Source organism: Patella vulgata, chromosome 3 (assembly GCF_932274485.2).
Source record: "Patella vulgata chromosome 3, xgPatVulg1.2, whole genome shotgun sequence".
Classification (NCBI taxonomy): domain Eukaryota; kingdom Metazoa; phylum Mollusca; class Gastropoda; family Patellidae; genus Patella; species Patella vulgata.
The window spans coordinates 55,695,657-55,717,573 of record NC_065881.2 but is presented as its reverse complement, the minus strand read 5'-3'; the positions used below and the strand labels follow the sequence as shown (position 1 = coordinate 55,717,573).

Sequence of the window (21,917 nt, the reverse complement as noted above, 5' to 3'; positions counted from 1 at the left end):
TAGCTGTACGTATAACCTCAACTAGTTTCAAAATTAATTTCAACATTAGAGCATTTATGAACATTCAGTGACAGGGCAAATAAAACCAAAGTGTGACTTTTCTCTTTATGACTAACCAAGCAATCCCAGCAAGTTTGAATAAAAATTCTCAAAAACTCTGACCCATGGTGTGGACGGACTATAGTCGCGACATAATACAGTTACAATACATATGCTGTGATATTATTTGAGAAAAAAAAAAAAAACTAATAGACATATGTTTATATTTTAATGTACTGGTAAGTAGAACTTAGATAATTCTGTTACCATATGTTTTTCAAAGTGTAATGAGAGTCATTTTGTACCAGAAATCATTGAAATCTATTGAATAGTTCATATTAAAACCAAAGTAACAAGTATCAAGATTCACACCTTGTTTTTCAATACAGTGTACTGCATAAAGGTAAATTACAATTTAACAATGTATTGTACCAGCACTAATATAGTAGGTATAAATATATATTACTATAAGTCAAAGCTAAAGTTTTAAAAAAAACCTCAGGATTGTCATATTTATTAGATTGGGAAGGTTAATATGTAAATTAAGCTGGTGTGTATATAGGAATATACTGTGATCCATCATAGTTTATTTATTAGTATTATCCAAACGTCTGACATTAATACCATTAATGGTCTAAAATTTTGCTTTGGTTTTGACAAAACAGATTTAAAGATCAACCAAAACTTGTGAATTTTTCGGATATTAAAAATCAAGATCAACCTGTACATTTATGGGGTCATTTATCATTAATAGGCATAATGACTCAATTATTCATCACATGCATTTGTAATGATTGTGGAGAAGTTCATATGGTGTATGGAATAACCAAAGGCAGCTACTTCTTAAAAGAAGAAAAAAAATAGGTTACATTTTCTAGCAAACTTATCTGGATTCCAAGGGTTCAACCTTATTTCTGTACGTAAAACCTGTGTTTGAATGATTTATGTGATGAAAAATCAAATTCATAGACCCAAAATTAATGGAAATAAATGTACTTATCATATGTGCATAATTTCAACAGTGTAAATTACAACAGTTCTGCATACATTCTTACACTAATATATATAATTTTGTCCAATTTTTTTTAACAAATTTTATTTCATTTAATAACAGATGAATCATTGTAAATTTAACTAGTTTTCTTCAAAAATACAACATTAATTAAAAGTGTCTATATTATAATTTTATCAGAAAAACTATTTAATTTCTTAATGTATTCTGCTTTGAAGTCTGCAAGTTGATTCTTTTTTGCTACACTATATTCTCATATATATATATATATATCATTCAAGCTATCTAGCTAATCTACTTTACTTTTAAAATTATCTTTATAAAAATAGGAAATACTTTAATTGCTTAGGGGTCTCTTATCATAATTTGAGGTTCATATATTGTGATTACAAGTACAAGCCATATTAGTGATAATATAGCATTACTTGAAATATTTTATCCTAAAATCTGATAAATTTGTATGTTTCTGGACAGGTTTATTAAGTCTATATCTAAGTGATACATGTATATACCAGTTGTATCATGGGCACACTGACGCACTTAATGCTATATTAAATATCAACTTTTATGTGACTACATATATCTTAAATAGCAGCAGGTACAGGGAGAGGAGATGTCAATCAAATCATTTACATGCACATTATCACATTTATATGCCATTCACACATGCTTGGTTTAAAAAAAAACAGCAAATCAAAACGTGTTTAAAAAACCAAACTCACTACTCGTCTTCAAGAAGTACCATTTCTTAGTTATCTGAAATCTAAATGTGTCAGTTTAATATGCCAGCTTCAGCTAGGTTAGAGCATGTGCATATCATCACTTTCTGAGGAAATTAACAATTTCAAGTAGGATATATGCATGTGTATAATCGCTCTGGCTTTGTGTGAACACTCCATCAGTATATACTCCTGGCTTTAAAATCCTCAGGTATTTCCAAACTAATTAATAGAAAGCTGTTTGGTCATTTTACATCAAGCTACTCTTTTTAGTTTATGAATTATCTGAATTAGCAGGAGTGGGATAGGATAAATCACTGTGTAGGTTTTTTTAACCCGTTACTAGGAGAATAAATGAGAAGTTTTGTAAGAATATTTTCACAAATGACACTTGTCAGTCTATACATAGTTAAATAAAGCCAATTGTCCGAACATCGACTATCTACCAATCTATATCAAATCTAATACAAGTGCTATAGCTCAACACTATAATTTGTGCAGAATAATAATCCGTTTCAATTAAATTCCTAAACTAAATATTGTTACTCTCATAGAATAAATAATAATTCTCACACAAGTAATATCACTAGAACATTGCACTTATTTTCTCTCCAATATTCACATCTCAGCCAATATAAGCAATGGAAAATTACTTTCCCATTTATTTCAATTGTTTTCCAAGAACACAAACATATTTACACAATTGACAAATGAAAAGGGTGCTGTTTTCATTACCTGTTCTCCTAATTGGATTTAATGAAATGATATTCCTACTAGAAATTCTTATCTTCAAGCATTATGGATGAACATGTACAGTTGTCCCTAACCCTAACTAGAGAGAAATATATATATATATATATATCATTACAAGTAGTATTATTTACAATTTTTATTATTAATATGAAGATCTATATTCATATATTAAAAACATCAATCAGATTCTTCCCTCTCCTACCAAATATAAGCATGATTGTCTATTTATAAGAAAATTATTCATGATATATCAAATCTGAACTTCCTTAAACCAAGTTGAAAATCATGAGATGACTTCTTAATGAGAGACTAGCATCGAAAGGTTCAATAATTTGTTGAGATATTTATTGATTAAAGGATGCAATAGCTCAATAGAGACGGTCAAATTAGATATACCAAAACCTTTGACCGAAGGTCATAATTATAGATAAATGAACTTAATTGAAAGCAAAATTTCTTTTGAAAATGGGATGAATTTAAATGTTTTAATCTTCCTTATTCTTTTCTCACATAACTTACCAGTAATTCTCTAGAAAAGGTACTGTTGTAAAAAAAACTAATATCACATTCCTTGGGGAATAAAATTTATATAAAAAACGGACATACCGTAAAAGGCTCTCAAAGTAGCCATTTGTTCATATCAAGTGGCATTATTGTCAACCCTATGCCTAGTTAATTCTATTTTATTGTGGTGCTTTTGTGAGGTCTATAAGATTGGTGTTTTGATGGGAACAATATTTATCCAATCTAACACAGCTGCCTTCAAGTAATTGAACATGAAAAACCTCTTCAGTGTTAAAGCATGCAGAAGACGAACAATTAAGATGAAGCTGTCACATTACTATACAAAACTAAAGCTTGTTAACAGTCAGGTTACTGATATAAAATAGAAAACAAAACATCTCCTTCCCCAGTTTCAAATTATCATCTTGTATTTTAAAGATACATTCCCGCGAAGTATTTATAGGGTAGTTATTTCCAATAAAAGTATGGCAAATTTGGTATATATGGAAAGCAGACACACAATCTTACTAGAAAAATACTAGATTCCCTGAAAAACACCCATGGGGCACATACAGGATAAAAAGGTAAGGTTATCACTAACTAGCAACCTGTCAGCTTGTTGTCTATTGGGGTGAGGTAGGGAGTACTTGTTATTTGTAAATTGAATAGCTATTGGTTGTAAGATCAGGAAAAGCGTTGTTCGGTTTAGGGTAGCTCCTTGCGTTTAAATTTTTTTGAGAGGGATTTGAAGCAAACCATTGATAGATAAATTAGTTTGAATATGGTTTTAGTCAAATCACACAACAGTTTGTGGATGATAAAGCATCTTTAATGTGTGTAGTCAAAGCAGAGATTATCATAATTTGGGCTAGAAGGATTGAGACTACTATAATTAACTAAAGATGAAACTAAAGATGAAAAGGAACCATGTTTCTTGTATATCAGATTATCAGTATACTGAAACCAATGACACTCAAAGAAGAAAAACATGTTGATTTAAGATATAATATTAATAAATCAGCTTAAAAATACAAATACTTGCTAAAAACCTCATGAAACAATCTCAAAATAGGATATGCACATCTTCAATATGTATGAAACATCTGTACTAGTTTCAAAATGATCCATGGATAATTTGAAGATATGTTGATTTTACTCTCTAAGAATCGTTGTAGAAAAAATCTATGAAACAGTTTAAAAATAGATGTCTGTAATATAACAACCGTATACAGTTCCAAAACAGCTCATCATTTAGTGGAAGATTTGTTGATTTCATAATCTAATTACACTCTATGTCTACAGAAACACATGTTTCTGAAATATTGACAAGGGAGCTTAATTATCAAAAAGAGCAAATTTAAAAGGATGAGTGAATGTGGATTGAACCAAACAATCAAATGCTATCAACCCTGACAAAATTTTAGTAAATAATTTGTTATTTTTTGGTTCATCTTATGTTCTCTTTAATGTAAATAGCAAAGAGCACTTGAATTTTGGAACAGATTGGGGAGGGGGGAATCTCATTGTGTTCCCCTTACTCCTGAATTCACACCTCATCGAAATTGCCAAACTTCATGCCAAAGATAGTCAACATGCTTTCATCCCAACTTCTCTTTTGAAATTAGTTAGCAAAAAAAATATACTCTATCATGTGATCATGGAGAGTAGGTAAACTATAGAAACTGTCACTTGAATTTTTGAAGGTGGGGAGGAAGGACGCTTATCAAAATTGTCAAAATTCATGCCAAAAATTAGTCAACATGCTTTCATCCCAGTTTCTCCTTTGATCTTTATAATATTTTGAAATTATTTGGAAAAAATAAAATATGCTGCAATGTGATCATGAAGAGTAGGTAATGTTGTAAATAAATGTAATAGAAAGATGATAATGTTAAGGTCATTAATTCTATATCCTGTCAGTTGACAGTTTTAAGATATTTAAACTGGGCTATGCCCTACAAGTTAAGTGGCTGGTCAATATGATCTTTCCCCTTGTAATTATGATACTATTGTCATACTGGGGTCATACCAGAAATGTATAGTTGGGACTGATTATAAAACTTTAGACAGAGATTAAAAAGTTCATAAAAGCTGGTCACTTGTCACATATCAAATTGTTTGTGATTGCTTTTAACAAGTGCAATACTGCCTGACCAAGGGTCACTAAGGTATATGATAATTGTTGACCTATGACTCTTCACAGAGTTGGATGCAAACAAATATTACATAACTTTTTTTCATTCACCAGTACTTAAATAACAATTGTTGTCCAGCTATAATGTAAATGATTTAATGTCTGCAAGATGTCAATAAATTTGAACCCTAGATATCTTTGATGTTTAATATATAAAGGTAATTGTTAATTATAACACCTATGTAATATGTTTATTGTTTCATTTAATAGTGAATACTATTTGTTCATCAATGGCATTATTATCTTTTAGAGTATAGAAAAAGGCCAGCTTAAATCAACATTATTTGAAGGTGTTGAATCTGTCCTATTATGGATACGGGTCACAAGTTCTAAATAAATTGACAGCAACATTATTTCTTCAATCCTCAATCCTTTCTGTCATACAAAATTACCCGCTACTGCTACATGAATTCTGGACATTGGATATTGAAGTTACTGGCTTATTTAACAAATGCTGATAGGAAATAAGGATGTAATAACAACAATAAACTATTCTTATTTCAGAAAATTGTAGTATTAAAGGATTAATATACTTTTACACAGGATTATTAGGCTCAATTACTTATCTGATAATCTATAGTGTGTGACAAACACTTACAAAAATTCTTCAAAAACGTTAACCCTTATTGACATAATCAAAGCACCTTGATTAAATTTATGGCACATGTGTGGTTTATTTTATGTTGATGTTACATGACAGGTAAACAAATGCTGTTTACAGTAAAAGATGGGTGGCTGGGTGCTTATTGAAGTTCTGAGAAACAGTGGAAGGTTGGCTCTAACTTGAGGGGGTAATTATTACATCCAGTACAGTATTGGTGTGCAATATCTCAATGAATTACTTTCTCAAACCCACAATACACAATACTAAGGTGTATGTATAAAAAGTTAGTGAAAGTATAATATATATTGCAGTCAGGGTCAACATAATTGTATCTATAAACCCCATATACATGTAGTATATTGTTCAAGGAAGCTTACAAGATATACCAGGGTTAATTTAATAGATATTATATAACTTGCAAATTATACACCATACAGACCTACCAAGTGACATCAAAGTCAATTGATACGTTATCAGATTGTTTGAAATCATTGAATTAATAACTGAAGATAAAATTTGTATGTAGATTCAGTAAAAATTACCAACAAGTTACTGAAATATCTCAATCCATAAACAAATTATAAATGTCATTTCCACTGAAAATTAGATTAGAGCCATACAGAATTAAAAAGGGTCGGGGGGGGGGGGGGGGGGGGCTTTACTTGCTGCTTTATATTCTGGGTTAATTGGCTGTTCTGTGTGCTGTGGTTTTCCTGTACATTAGTGGTCATTAGAAAAAAGACATGACAAAAGACGAATTTTCAATGCATTCATTTCTACAATCTAAGGACGGATAAAATATTAATTACCAGTCAATCAAACAAGTTTGTAGATTTGTGTGTTTTGGTACCTATGACATTGTGTGTTTGATGGGAGTAACCCTACATTTGTCTTATATTCTGCCTTGTTCCTTTTAATTTGGATGGTTTACCATGACCCCTAAATAATGTGAAACAGACTGGTTTACCATGATCAGTAAACTTTGCTAAATAATGTGAAACAGATTGGTGTCAAAAAAGTGATCGAATTTGGATTTTACACTGATCCTTTTGTAAGAACCTGTTTTCCATATTAGACTGAGAGGGTCATAGACCATGATCTAAATGACATTTATATGTAATCTGCCACTGATTACACAAGAGTTTTGAGGACTGGTAACATATATAGATTAAACATAATAATATCAATGGTGAAAGCATTATAATACCTCTTTACAATGACTAGTCAATTTGAATAATGTTTGATGAGAAGAAAAAAACACAAATTATGGCAAACTTGCATTGCTCTATTAAGAGGTGTTACCTACTAAGTATTTCCAAACAGATGAAAACTCTTCAATAATCAAAGATGCCTGTCTTTTGAAACCTGCCATAAACGAAGCTACTATAATGGTGAAAATATTATTACAGGCTGCAGTGAAAATATTTGCCATAGCTCTCACTCAATGTCAAGCTGAATATTGAAGGTTTTATTGAAAGTAATTCACTGATTAATGGAGGAGAAATATTGAAGTACTTGTTTGGCACTCATACTAGTGCTATAAAAACAACAATTTACCAACTTCAAAAGACATGAATAATTAATTTGTGATGACTAGATAGAAATATGCAGGGTATACTGTTATATAAGCGCAATGACTCCTATAATCTAGTATAACTGTGTATATTTAGAGACCTCTCCCATCAAATGTAATTAAAGTAATGGAAGGGCTTTATTATATATAGAATAGTAGATACATTTTATAACAAAAGACCCCAAAGCCTTAATCCCTCACAAGAGAGTGCATGAATTGTTCATACCTACACATTAAAATCCTTTAATTGAAATCTTTGTGGGGCCAATTTCAGAGTCTATCAACCAACCATATTTAATAAATGTCCAATTGGGAACAATTTTAGCAGGTTCACAGTCAAGGTCTGTCTTACAGAAATTTAGGCAGTTCTACTTGAGTTGATTACTTAAGCATTGGGTCCAAATAGGGGCAATTGATCCAGCTGTATTAAACCAGTCCAGTGTTTACTATTCAGTTCTCTTTTACCTAAAGAAAGGGAAACCAGCTCAAAATCAACTTATGAAAACAAGTGAAAATTGTCAGCTAGAATCACAATAAATCTGGAACCCATACTTAGCCAAGATCCTTCACTTTTCAAACACAGAGACCTTTCAGAAGATAACTTTGTAATTCTTGTTTGAAACACATGATCCAATCATTCTGTATTTTAATAGAATTCTTATGCCAATAAACAATCCCACTATGACCTAAAACAATTCCATATAGAACTCTTTCCTGTAAGCTTATTGCACTAACAATTGTCCCTATTGAGTCCACGATCTGGTACGTGCAGATATGTTTCGATATGATCAACATGATTGCAACGACTAACCACAATATATGATAAGACCTGATAGGATCACCACAATTAAAACCAGGATTTCAATTGTAGCGTGTATCGTAATAGTGGGAACCTAGCATTGTCACCTACACGCAAACTACTGTAATGGCAATGGAGTTTAATTATTGTACCTTTCTGTTGTACCAGTACTTTCTGGGGTTTTTTTTAATTTTAATCTTATTTCAATGTGGTTTGATAGATAATATGTTCACCTATTTTAAAGCTCTCTAAAATTCCTTCAGTCACACACTGTTAAAAATGGGGTCAATTTAACAAAAACGAAAAACTGGTTTTGTAGTCTATATAGCTTTAACATCATTTCATAAAAATTTACACTGTTTTAAAATTATTAGTCAAAGATGTCTGACCATTCAGGTGTGTTAACATCTAACACCACGTGTTCAATAGATGTTCTATATGTGTGTGTAGGATTTTACTGGCTTACCAACCAGGAGATCCCTGGTTTCATCCTGTGGTGGTCCACAAAGTTCCTCAGGGTTTTTCAGTGTGATTTCCCTTCTGTCAGTGGTACAGTGTGCATGTTGGCGTGCACGTAAAAGAGCACTTGACCGTGTGAAATGTATGAACCCTTTTTCATTTCATCTGAAATTTAACTTTTTGGAATCTGTGAAAAGTGAAATTTCTGTCATGTTTGTGTATATTAGAGAAATAAAATAGAAGAGACTGGTACTTACAATCTGACTAGATCTGTCATGGATGAAAATAATAAATCTGGTAAAGACACTAAATTATTTCTATCCAATCGTCTGAAATATAAATATAGAAATATTTCAATACACCAAAGGGTGGTTCAATAATATCAGCTTATCTTAAATATGATAATGTAAAAAATAAATTGTGTTCATGTGTATAATGAATGCAAGAATTTTGCAATGGAGACAAGACAAGAAAAACACAAAACACAACACTCAAAAAAATGGTTGATGGTTTAATCATTGACATAAAATAATATACCCAATGACCAATTACTTAGCCCATTGGCATTGAATAGGTCACCAAGACATAGTGATAGCAATTCATTCTTTACAAATAAGATTGGCAAATAGACAATACAAAGCAAAAGGTATACAAATGAAAAATGAAATGATATGGGGTTTAACGTCCTACTGTTCTGTTCCGACTGGGCTAATGAAGACAGGCATAGCCATACAGTGTGCTATGAGGGAAATTTTGCCCAGACAGCAGCACTATGGCCTACTGTTATATCGAATTTCAACTGTCAAGGGATCTTTTACATGCACGCCAATGTATACATGGGCAAAAGGTATACAATTACAAACAAAATTGGTACTGAGGAGTGGTAACAGATATAGGTTATGATACAAAAGTACCACAAAAGTTTATAATAGATATATCCAGGGGCAGATCCTGGAATTTTATGAAGATCTGACCAGTTGTACTGGGATGTCGCGTCAGGGGTCATATGAGTGGCTTTTGATCCTGTGACATCAGACATTGATTAATCAATCAGCGTTGACGTTTCTAGGGGTTTACCCACAGTTCCGTGCTGAGCACGCCAAGAACTCGCCGTAACAGACCGTTTCATTGGCTAATTCCCCACATCATCTAAAACACCTGTTATATAACAACTCTTCCAGATCCTAGTGTTGTGAAGACAAGTAAAATGAAATTCTGAACTAGAAAAAACAAAACGAAATAGGATCTGTGTTTTAATCAGATTGCAATAGAACACTGTGTTTTGACCAACTGCTTTGAAAATAAAATATCAACGTAATACTTTTGATTCACCTGGGCCCTTATTCACGAAAACTTAAACTAAGATACAATCGAAATTTTAAGAAATACTGCAATTCGATTGGCTGACCAGTAAAATCAATTTGCATATATCCAATGAAGTTGCAGTATTTCTTAAAATTTCGGTTGTAACTTAGTTTAAGTTTTCGTTAATAAGGGCCCAGGTTTATTACATTATGATTTGAGAATGCTCAGCAGATGTCTATGACAATTGGAACTAAGCATCCTTATATTTCTTAAATCAAATGATTTGAAGGAAAATTCTGAAACTAATTGGATATTAAGTGTTAACCTACCAATCTGCTAGTCAATAAATATGGCCTACATACGAAAATATTCACAATACATGTAAATGAATGAATTGGTATATGGATATGTAGGTATGGCTACAGAAGATGGCATTGATATTGTGCCCAAACTCAGGAAAAGTCTAGTGGTAGATTATATACTCTTCTAAAAAAGTAGGGGATATTGAAATGCAAATACATGTACCTATGCAGGTTGTGATATGATAAATAGTCATGGACATTTGACATGCTTTGAGAGTATGTTCACAGATGAAGAACTTATCCCCCCAACAGAACCACTGAGCTGCATGTGCGACACACAATAGCCCCATACACGTGGGAGGGGTTCATTGTCAAATTTGACACTTCAAGGAAGGGTTGATGAAAACTGCCGCTTGCTGGTTTATCCTATCCATGTTTGCTTTCCTATTGCTTCTTGCATAAGATTTACTGTTTAGCGTATCTTTGGTGTGTTACGTTCAATTTGATCGGGAGACGTGTTCGCCGACGTCAACGTCGACCAACAACACTGCGAGAATTGGCCGTGGCACTGCAAGAGAAGTGGGTCAGATTGCCCCAAATCGTGATTGGACGGTTGATTAGGAGCATGCCACGACGAATTGCTGAATGTCTGAGGATTGGTGGAGCAATTACTCATTATTAAGACAAAAATCAAAAACGTCCATTTTCACTTCTGACAGTGTATATCTAATTGCGAGTGAAATGGAGCCGTCAGATATGCTGCCCATATGAACTGTTTATGTTCATGTGTAGGCAATTGGCCTGTTATTAACATACACTGGTTACCTTTAATAAAAACAGCAGTTCATTTCCACAGTTTTGTATTGTTTCTGAATATCCCCTACTTTTTTTTGAAGAGTATATTATCTCTTCAAATTTGATGTCATTGCACTGTGCAAGCTTTGAGAAAATGATTTTTTAGGATTGGCTTATAAAGGGTTTTCTTTCTACAAAAGTCGAAAAAATTCTGGACAATAACCATGATCAATATTAAACAATACATTGTGATTGTACAATAATTATAAGGAAATAAAAAATAAAAATATTGCGCTGCATGTTATCATTCAATCAAACCACCCATTTCTTGACAGCCCAATTATACAACAGATGTTCAACCCTTTAAAAAGGAACAATACTCATAAATACTTCTTTCTTGTATAATTAAAGTTCATGCAATACTTGTTTTGCTGGAGTTTTCAATTGGGACCACCTTAGTACATTTTTAACCTCCTTGGCAAAGAGGGAGGTTGGATGGCCGAATGGTAAGCACATCCGCGCTGTATCATAAGGCCTGTCATTAAGTCAACTGGCGTGGTTTTGAATCCCCGGTTGTACAGTCGCCTGTCTAACCTCGTTGGGTTTTCTCCGGGTACTCCGGTTTCCTCCCACTGCTAAAGACCCCTACGCACAAGCGAATTATTGAAATAAAATTAAACCATATGTTAGTCCCAAAATGACCTAGTTTGTGTCGAGTGGACGCTAAACCCCATTTCTCTCTCTCTCCTTGGCAAAGAAAGTGATCGCTGGTCAAATTATTTAATGTCTTGCTGTAGAAGGTCTGTCATATAGTTTCGCCACCCCCCCACCCCTCCCCTCTGAAAAAATTTTCGACAATAAAAAAAATAGATATACATTGTCCGTCAATATTACAGCACCCCCGAGAACACTTCCCGCCACCCCTCGTTGCTCTGAGCTAGTTACGGCCCTGCATATATTCAAGAGTCCAATGTTCCTCCTCTAAAGACCCCTGCTTGAAAGCACATTATTTGAAATAAAAATAGTTTTCTTAGCAGAGAAAGGCAGTTTCTTTCAACCATATCACCATTTGTTACAACAATTTTATTGTTCTAGATACGAATGATATCCGTACGGTAGTAAGTCAAGCTTATTTTATAAGAAGCCACGGTAATTATAAACCACCGTTCATCTTACATTAAATTTAACCTGTTGGGTTTCATCCATGATGGTTTATAGGCGTGATTTTCGTCATAAAGTTTCCTTTAATGAAACCTAATGAACAAATTAGGCACTTTTAGTAAGATACATCTAACTCTGGAATTAGTCCTTGTCGGCGAGTTGTATTATTAAAATGATTGTTTCTGCGCATGTCTAAAAAATGGCATCATTTTTAGCTGTAAAAAATACCCTGATTTTCACTCGATGGACTTTTATGATATTAGGAATTGAATACACATTATTTGCAGGTCTGTCAAAAAGAACTATCTGGTTGAATTTCTTATATCTTAAAGGGACAATAACACTCTTACTGGCTTGAAAGCTCCAGAAAATAAATAATATCTCTATCTAAGTACTAGATGTTTAAGTGTCCTACCTGCATAGGCGTAGGAGCTCAAAGTAATTCAGGGGGGCATAAGAGAAAATTGCCCGAAATCAATACCGTTTTTTCGGGCATACCTATCATAAGGGGGCTTCGGGCATATTTTCGGGCATGCAGTGGACAAGAAAAAGACGAGAAAATACTTTTCGGGCAGTGTGGATCTCAAAGAAATAAGTTAGTTATATTTTTTCTCTAAACGTTAATAGAAAAAAAAGGTCGTCGAATTTTTCATTGCCCCCCCCCCCCCGGCTCCTACGCCTATGCCTACCTGTTGTGTAAATTATCCATTAAATCCTATTTTACTTGTCCAGAGGGTTCGAAAATATTTTTAAATCGAAGTTTCATTTGAAAAGGTTTACGTTAGACGTTTCAAACCATTATGTTGAATTTTTCAAAATTTTTAAATAAGGTGTGTTAAGATGAAATTTGTGTCATCAATTAATTGGAATATTCTAAAATAGTACAATTTGTTGACCAGAATAAAGATTGGGACATATTATTCAGTAACAGCAAGAGTGGTATTGAGACTTTAAATAATATAAATATTAGACACTTTGTATTTATATAGCTGGGCCAGTGTAATTGATGAATGTCAACAGAATGATGCCAATTACGTTTCTTCAAATCCGCTCTGTGAAAGTTCTCTCAATTTGTTTTAAATCGCTCTATATTAACTCTTTATATAAATTCAATCATTTAAAAAAATCTAGAAAATAACTGCTCAAATATTTTATGTTGAAATTTTCGATTTATTAACTTTATATACGCATCAAAGGAAAAGAGAGAAAAAGGGATAGCACGAACTGTACATTGTTTAGGAATTGGGTGACCGAGTGGTCTAATCAATCGTGCGCACACAATCCAGGCTTAGGCAACATCCAGGTTGAAAAGAGCTATACCTAGTGTATTGTCAACTCCCACCATTAACAACTACTGGAAGCAACAGCGTTATTTGATACTGTTCGGTGTCCCACTTTTCTTTACAAGAATTTAACTTTGTGATCCGATCAAAAAAGGTCTTATTTCGATAACGGTGTTATATGATATAATGGCTGCAGTAACAATGGTGCATTGACAGCAACCTGCATGACTTGACAGCAGTAGAGATCTTTCTCTAACTCAACTTGAGTAACTTTTCCGACGTCAGTAGAGGTGTAATGCAAGTGGGTTCGATCCAAGCTACCCCCAATAACTGAAAATAACTAAATTAAGGCATTTCTGTTTAGGGTTTTTTCCCGGAAATTCCACCTCCACCACTGTTTATCTAGGTAATATAGGTTATCGTGAACGAATTCAATTCATAATTCTTGTTCTGGGATAGGCACACTTAATTTATTTTTTTATTAAAAGCTCATCTACTCGTTCGTGAGTTGTAATATTCCTTCTATTCACACCAAACTGATTATCTATAATAATACCATTTCATTTTCTCCTTACAATGGCCGAACATGATCTTTCATATCTAAGACCGTGAGTCTGTGGCCAACAAAGTCGAATGATTGAGAAGTAGACGAGTGTTAAAGACGTATTGATGATTGTTGAGAGTATTTAATCCTGACTGATTCGTGTAATCAAAGATCGATATAAGTGATTGTTTTGCTCTAATCTACCGTGGCTTTCACATTCAGCATGTATAGCTAGATTAGAACGCCTAATTACATCCACAAGACTAAAACATTTCACTATTTTGTGAAATAACATGACCAAACAATACATATTCGCCCATACGAAAGAAAATATATCCGTATCTGATTTTTATTTTATATGGAAGAGTTATTTAATATTCTGCCAGTAGTCGTTGATATCGATATATCTATTAATAAAAGTGGAATTGTAAGGTAGACGTGACGGTCAATATGTTATAGAGATTTATTTACAAGAGAAACGCATGAATCAAGCCACAGACAGGACATTATTTTCTTATTTAAAAACATTGTTTGTTTTTTCCCAAAATAATGAAAAGCAAATAATTAAAGGTGTGTTGCCATTCCAACCAAAATTACAAATTTTGAATGATGTTTTTTTTTATTGAGATTGAAAAATGCCCGGAATGAAAATTAGCTGACTGCTATAAATGTTGACAAATGCAAGAGATGGGAGCAAGAGAAAGTCTTCTAAAATTGCAGGGGATTATACGCTCCTGGACATTTTTTCGGTTAAAAAATTATGTACTGGCAATTATATAGACATTTATGAATGAATTATTGCTAGACAATGTAACTGTTTACAATTAATGTAATCATCTAAATGATTCTACTGTACAAAGTAGCTGTTTATTTTTCAAAGGTAAATTGAGTAAGAATAATCTAAAAGCACTCAAATACATCCATAATCACAGGTGCTTGGTTGCACATCTTAATTTGTTTAATTATAGCTTTTTAACTATACACCCATCTCTATAATTTCTTTATTTTTCGACTTGTCCAATCAGTGTTACTGTAAAAATATTTCTATATTGGTGCTTTACCCAATGCACTTGTAATTCATACAGATGAATTGGTTTGCCCTGCGTATTAAATACCATCGTCACGGAAGGTTGTCTTGGCGTGAATCTGGTCAAGTTAACGGTCTTGTGCACGGTGGTCAGTATTATTAAGTCTTTGGCAAGCTGTGACGACAGTTTAACAATCCACGTATCATATAACTCACGACAGCTTGACAGCTGCATTTTATATAAATGACCACCGATGAGCATATAATAAGTTTAATACAAACACAGGCTAAAGTATTAAACTAGTTGGTGAACCTATCAGACTACCGGCTCGATCATCTCCCTCTCTTCAATGTCAAATATTTCGGCTTCTCAGCGTTGATTTTACGACGTACTACAGTATTATCAGACTTGGCAATCGAAATGAATGCACTATGCACCTTGATGACTAGTTCAGATGCCGTGAGTCACCTCGATTCATTTTCTTCTCTTTGTGCCGGCGTTTAGTTTTATCAGTATTAAATAAAGGTATCAAATAATATGTGATCACACTGTGCAAAGAACTCCATAAGAGGACTGTGTTGTCAATTTTTTAGTACAATAAACCGTGGAAATGATGTATTTTTGTTATCCATTGAAATGTTCTACGTTCGTCATCTGTTTGATCAATAAAGGGTATAATTATATAATTGACATGTCAAGTTAACGTATTGTACTAGTGTATATCTGTGACCATTTAACATTGGACTGCGAAATTCCGTAACATGCTCAAGCATCTTATTAAAGCGCTAATTAGGTTATGCAAACCAGAATAAATTTGTCGTCATTAATTAGCTCTTAATTATACTAATTGGTGAACATGCAATTTAATTAAGAAATTTAAACAGTTTATTTCACTTGCAATATTATTGAACAATGTCCATTGTTTATCACTCTATGGCATCACTTACTTCAAAAAAAAAAAAAAAAAAAAATCAAGCGTTATTTTGGTAGCCATTCAATTTAATTAAGAATTACGTTTTTCGAAAGTTGTATTTGTGAAATTTGGAAAGTTATAAGATTTAATAAATAGTCCATAAAATAGTACATTTTTACTCTATTAACAGATAGGGCGTGGTTGGTTTTTATATTTTTATAAATAAATGTATTGCTACTTTAAAACTTTCTTCAAGGTCCAAACATATTTTTCCATTTTTTTACCACAGCTTTCATATCAATACCATGTTAATATAACCACGTGATACTTCTCAAAGCTACAAGTTTTCTACATGTTCTAAATATAAATACATGTAGTGGAAAATAAATACCGGATGTTTTACGTCACACATCTAAACCAATAATTAGCCCAAAGATTTAATTTGAAAAAAAAAAGATAATTAGAAAAATTTGTTTTGTAACCAAATTAATGTATATAAATAGAAATATACATGGATAAATAATAGGACCATTACTGTATACCTACTTTCAAGCCTGTAAATATCGACAACCCATAGTTTTAATTTAGAATACTACATGGTTTTAATTTAGAATATTTAATGGTTTTAATTTAGAATGTTAAACTGGTTTTAATTTAGAATATTAAGTAGCTTAATTTTGACATTGATTATAAAGAACAATTAATATAAACACAGCGAATGTTTAAAGTTTTAGCTTTTAGGGGGGGGGGGCAGAGTGAGAGCTTTTCCGCCCAAAATAAAACCATTTCCATCCACGATGAAACGCTTTCACCTATGTTGTTGTTCTTCTTCTTAGCGTTTAACGTCCGCTTCCACCGAAGGTGATCTTTCACCTATGAGTTTATAACAGTTTTATAGGTCGACAGATTGGTCTCAAATGTTGCACAAGATATAATTTGAACATGCCCGATTGAATTAGTTAAATGAGAAAACCATTTACTGGTCGTTGACGGTCGTCAAATTTAGAGTGCCACAATGCAGTCTAGACAGTGAAAGATAATTCGGTAGCTTTTATTTGGAGATAACCAGAAATAAAGGCCTGGTGCAAGTCTCAAAATGATCGATGATTAAACAACTTAACAATCGTAAAGAAATAAGTTAAACAGATTTCAAATATACTTCAGAATAGAAGATATGTGACATAGTTGATCCGTGACCCCAACCCGCACATTCCTGATAAGAAATCAGTTTATGACTGACGTCGAGACTAGTGACAGATGAACAAAGTTAACGGTAATCAGCTCTTCCATAAGAGAAGGCTGTCAATGCCTGATACATGAGACCGTCAGTGCAGAGACTGTTTAAACCCGATTATTCACAACTAGTTTAAATCTAAAAACTCTTATTAGAGAACCGAAATTCCACTAAAACCAAAACACAAAACTTCCAACAAACCCCCAAAACCTATCCACGCGTCTGTGGGATTTCTCAATACATTTTGATACGCTTAACATTTCACAGCAGGTTTTACGCGGTTAATAAACAAGCTAGTCTAGCTTAGATTTTGGATCCATTTCTTTTGCCCCTTTGACCACATCCCCCCACAACGGGCGCGGCAGACGTTCATATCCTGTGACAGTGACCCATAGGGAACCTAGTGACACATATAGAAATTAGTTAGCTTTTCAGCTAGATTGAACCCCCTGGGCTCCTAGTCTACTCAGCCAATTAACCAGATTTCCTTCGTTTTAGGTTTGGTTGTTGAATCTACTTCATCTTGGTGTCGATGAATTTCTTTATATGGCGAGCTCTGTGGTGTGCAGATTGTAAATACATGTAGTCGGACTACATCGACTTGCCATACAACTTCTGTGGTACAGAAAATTTCACGAAATCTTCTGAACTATCGAGAAAATTTATTGGTTGTCTAATCAAGGTATGCTGTAACCTAACGTATTACTCTTTAACAGGCCTTCTTTAGATGTTAGCATGAAGTGGCCGCCCGAATAAATGGAATGGAAATAACATATATAGTCTTATTTAGATTGTGTCCTCTTTAATATCATATCACAAATACTAATTAACTTTATCTTTAAGTATTCTCGTTAGGACCATTGATCTTATCTCGCAGAATGAAGTATTCGTATAGGTGCATATGATCAATAATCAATAACTCTTCTGTGTGCCTTCTTATATTATATTTGAGATTAAAATTGTATGGGTACAGCCATCCAGTATAAAACATAGTGTTTTTTATAATCAATGTATTGTCTTCAGAATGTTAATGAGTAGTGGCCTATTATCAACACTGCCTGTGTGCAAAAAGTCTTTTCACAACTAAAATCGCCTAATTTCATTTCGTGAACTACTTCATATGTAATTTCTTTATCAAGTTTCTAATCATTAAGATCCTTTATAGTTATAGATAATAAAAGATTGCTGAATCAAAAAGGTTGAAAACATTATCTGTCAACCATGGCTTCAGAGAACTGAAATAAGCATTTGGTGTATTATTATCATGAGTACCCGATAATTGAAGGATATCAAGTGAAGGAATGAACACAAGGATTAAAAAACATAGAATGCGATAAGTAGATAGGCTTATTTAAGCGAACGACAAGATAACGTCTATTAAAACACCTTTAGAGAGGGAATGGGTCATAGAGCGGTTACTACTTACAAGCTATACAGTCTCTTCTGGTCTTTCAGTATTCAATGAGTAACCAAATTGGTGGGAAGATATTTAGACAATGTTTTACATTTTTTTTTGTATTTTCCATTTTAAGACTCCTCATTGAGAAATCCACAAAAACAGACCATTCTCCAATGTTTTTCATTTTGCATTTTAATTAAGATACTGATAGAAGACCCATTCCCCAATTTTCAAATAGAATAATCTTTAATTAACAAGACTGCGTTGTTCTAGATGCATAAGATAATACAATGTTCAATGAAATAACTTCATTTAGTAGCAGATGAACCGCTTGGGGTTGCTAGTAGAAACAAATGATACCCTCTTTCTACAACGAAATGGTAACTCCACAAATGCTCTAGCAGGAATAAGCCCATCAATCATTTTATAAGGGGTAATTATTATAATAATATAAAGTAGGAAATATATATCTGGAATGTAATTAGGGGGAAATAAAAAATGTTAATATCTTGTTCGTGGTACTCGGTACACAGCGTGGGGACGCCATGTGGATCGTAAACATCGTATCAGGTACAGCACACGGATTCTTAAAGAATGGTGTAATTGTTACTAGTCACTGTGGGATAATTAACCCATCACTGGGAACGGTTATTTTGCTAAGTGAACAGTCCCGATATCAAAGCGTTGAGAAACAAATGAAAACGGTCAGTGATATGAGTTAGTTCCTTTCTGACTTCTACTTGATTACCATTGATAAATGGAGATATTCACACAGGCCGACTTAAACAAGCAAACCTTTACATCTGATGGTCACGTTATTCAATCATTCGTCGCTCATCTTATGTTTATCTGTCAGACCCCTTGCTGATTTTATTATACTCCACTTGAACTAATCGCCTTTCTTCAAATAATAAACATTACGGAATGTCATGACAACAAAGAAATATGACTCTGTTTCAAGCAATGCGAGGTAATAAGTATCAGTGAGGTATATCTGTGATCTCGGCATGTTTTTCAGATTACAAATCACCAATTACAATATCACACACCTTTATATATCACTCTTTCTTATTCGGCCACTCACTTTTTTTTTATCTTGGCGTACCCAACTATCCAGACTGATATTCAATGTATGGATATAATCAGGGGTGTATGATGAGAGTCTGACTTTAGATTAATCACAGATTCTGAATCAAATCTGTATGCGTTTCCTTTTGATTTGCTAATCAGAATCCAGACAACTGCATTCGGGAATCACACACGTGGCATGGATTCCCTAATTTCAAAATGGCGAACCTTCACGAGTTAGGAACACAGCATGTTTGGTTTCCTTGATCCAAAACCAGATTCCTAAAACTGTTTGTGGCTCGAATTTGGAGAGTGGATAATCTAGATTTGGACAATTGGCAATCCAACACGTTTTAAATTAAATTATCGGACTATACAATCAAATCCTCAACAGTATCCAAGTAATTGTATAATGAGTGTATTGTATACCTTTCAGTAAAGGAAAAATCAAACTTTACCGCGTGTAAATATGAAAGGACAAATTACTGTATGGATCCGTCTCAAATAATTTGAACATGCCCGATATACCCGACAAGTCAAATCACGTTAAGTTATTTTTAACCGATCGACGAAGATCACCATAGTGCTAGTACTTCTTTAAATTAAAAGGTTTTTGAAGCATTCATTTTCCAACTTTGTCCAAGCATACTTCATGGCTTTGATGTACTATTTACATTTTATTTTATTCTTTGGTATAATTTGTTTGAATTAATGAACAAAGCAATACGTTATAACTGTTTCTCAATTCATTACAATCAGAAGTAGTTCGGTAACAACCTATTTAAATCCTGTGATAAAGTATCAAAGATTGAATTTTCTTTTGTTGTTGTGCAGCATTATCTACTGGCTACGTCATCAGTTCACGTGGATTTGTATGTACATGTATAACATGTATATGTCATCAATGTGTTTATATTTGATACCACACACGATGTTTTACGTTCACCGTCATCTGGAATAGTCGACTAAACCTCGTGTAAATAATATACTATGGTGTAATTATACAAATCTTTATAAATAGGTCGAATTCTACAGGTCATTCCACATGTTGATAAATCACAATTTAAAACTTTCTGTGAATCTATTAGAAGTGTTCAGATGTCAGATAAGGGTTTGTATATATTTTGTGGGAGACTATGTCATAGAAAAACCTGGTATTATAATAAAAAGCAGAAGTAGAACTTTAGAAGTAGAAATAACAAAATGAATCTGTTCCCATCGGATTCGTCCTTATGCTATCATGAACAATCTCAGGGAGTTTTTAACAAATTATGTCAAAAACTCTGTTCTGGATTATACGGTTCATAAACGTAAACCGAGTATAACTCCAAAATATCATCGACAGATTCTTAATTTCGACCGTCTCCACCTTACGCTTCTTTGAAATTTTCCACCAGAACAGTTTCTCGTTCACAAAATGTTAACGAAAATTGAACTCGGTACGATCCGAAACATTTGAAATGTGATAGTGTTCTTCCATTCCAAATTTACGACCAATCAAAAGCACCTTTGCGTTTGTTGTATTTTTTTGATATAATATTACAGTCGATTCAAATGGGGCGAATATTTTAATAAATCATATTTTGCAAATTCTATTTTACACTTGGATTTATCTTAACACTTAGCATAGGGCAGACCGAAATCAATATAAAAGAAGTTATGTGACATAAGTGAACAAGTCATCTGAAGAGATCAGTCATTTTGTAATTTGTACTTCTGATCTAGAAATTTTGGCCAATGAGTATTGTCACGAACCCAATAAAATGTTAGACAAGAAAACGAACTCGTTCAAGAGTTCCCGATCTGCGCTTGTAACGGTCAATATTGATAGGTATCGCCATGACGAGCCGGTTACCACGCTGATGTAATAATTACACAGTAATATAATATGGTTTAAGGATTGGAATAATCATTACAATAATACTCGATAAGCAATTTTAATCGTCCGCAGGAAGCAGATGTCTGAAGACAGACAATGATGGATCCGAAGCAAGCACGCACTGTGTTACACGCAGTTGATGTCGTTATACTGTAAGTATAACAAATTCAAGACTTAAAAGATTAGCGACATATTGAATAGGACAATGGTCAATTACTTAAAGATACATTGTGTAAGATTTTGATAAGAGCTGATAATGTAAAATAAAAATATTGAAAATTTCATTCAAATTACTCTATTCTGAGCCAAGTTATCACTGTTTGTAGTTTTGACAAGATGTGTGCATTGTG

At 33.3% G+C, this 21,917-nt stretch overlaps 1 protein-coding gene across 1 annotated transcript in view; it reads right to left on the bottom strand.

Moving 5' to 3' along the window:
• LOC126814911 (slit homolog 2 protein) overlaps positions 1-21,917 on the bottom strand; it is a 116,436-nt gene that overhangs the window by 78,908 nt on the left and 15,611 nt on the right. Inside the window, exon 4 of the mRNA XM_050540358.1 lies at positions 8,914-8,985. Coding sequence (XP_050396315.1) covers positions 8,914-8,985 — 72 coding nt within the window. The remainder of the gene's footprint in view (positions 1-8,913; positions 8,986-21,917) is intronic.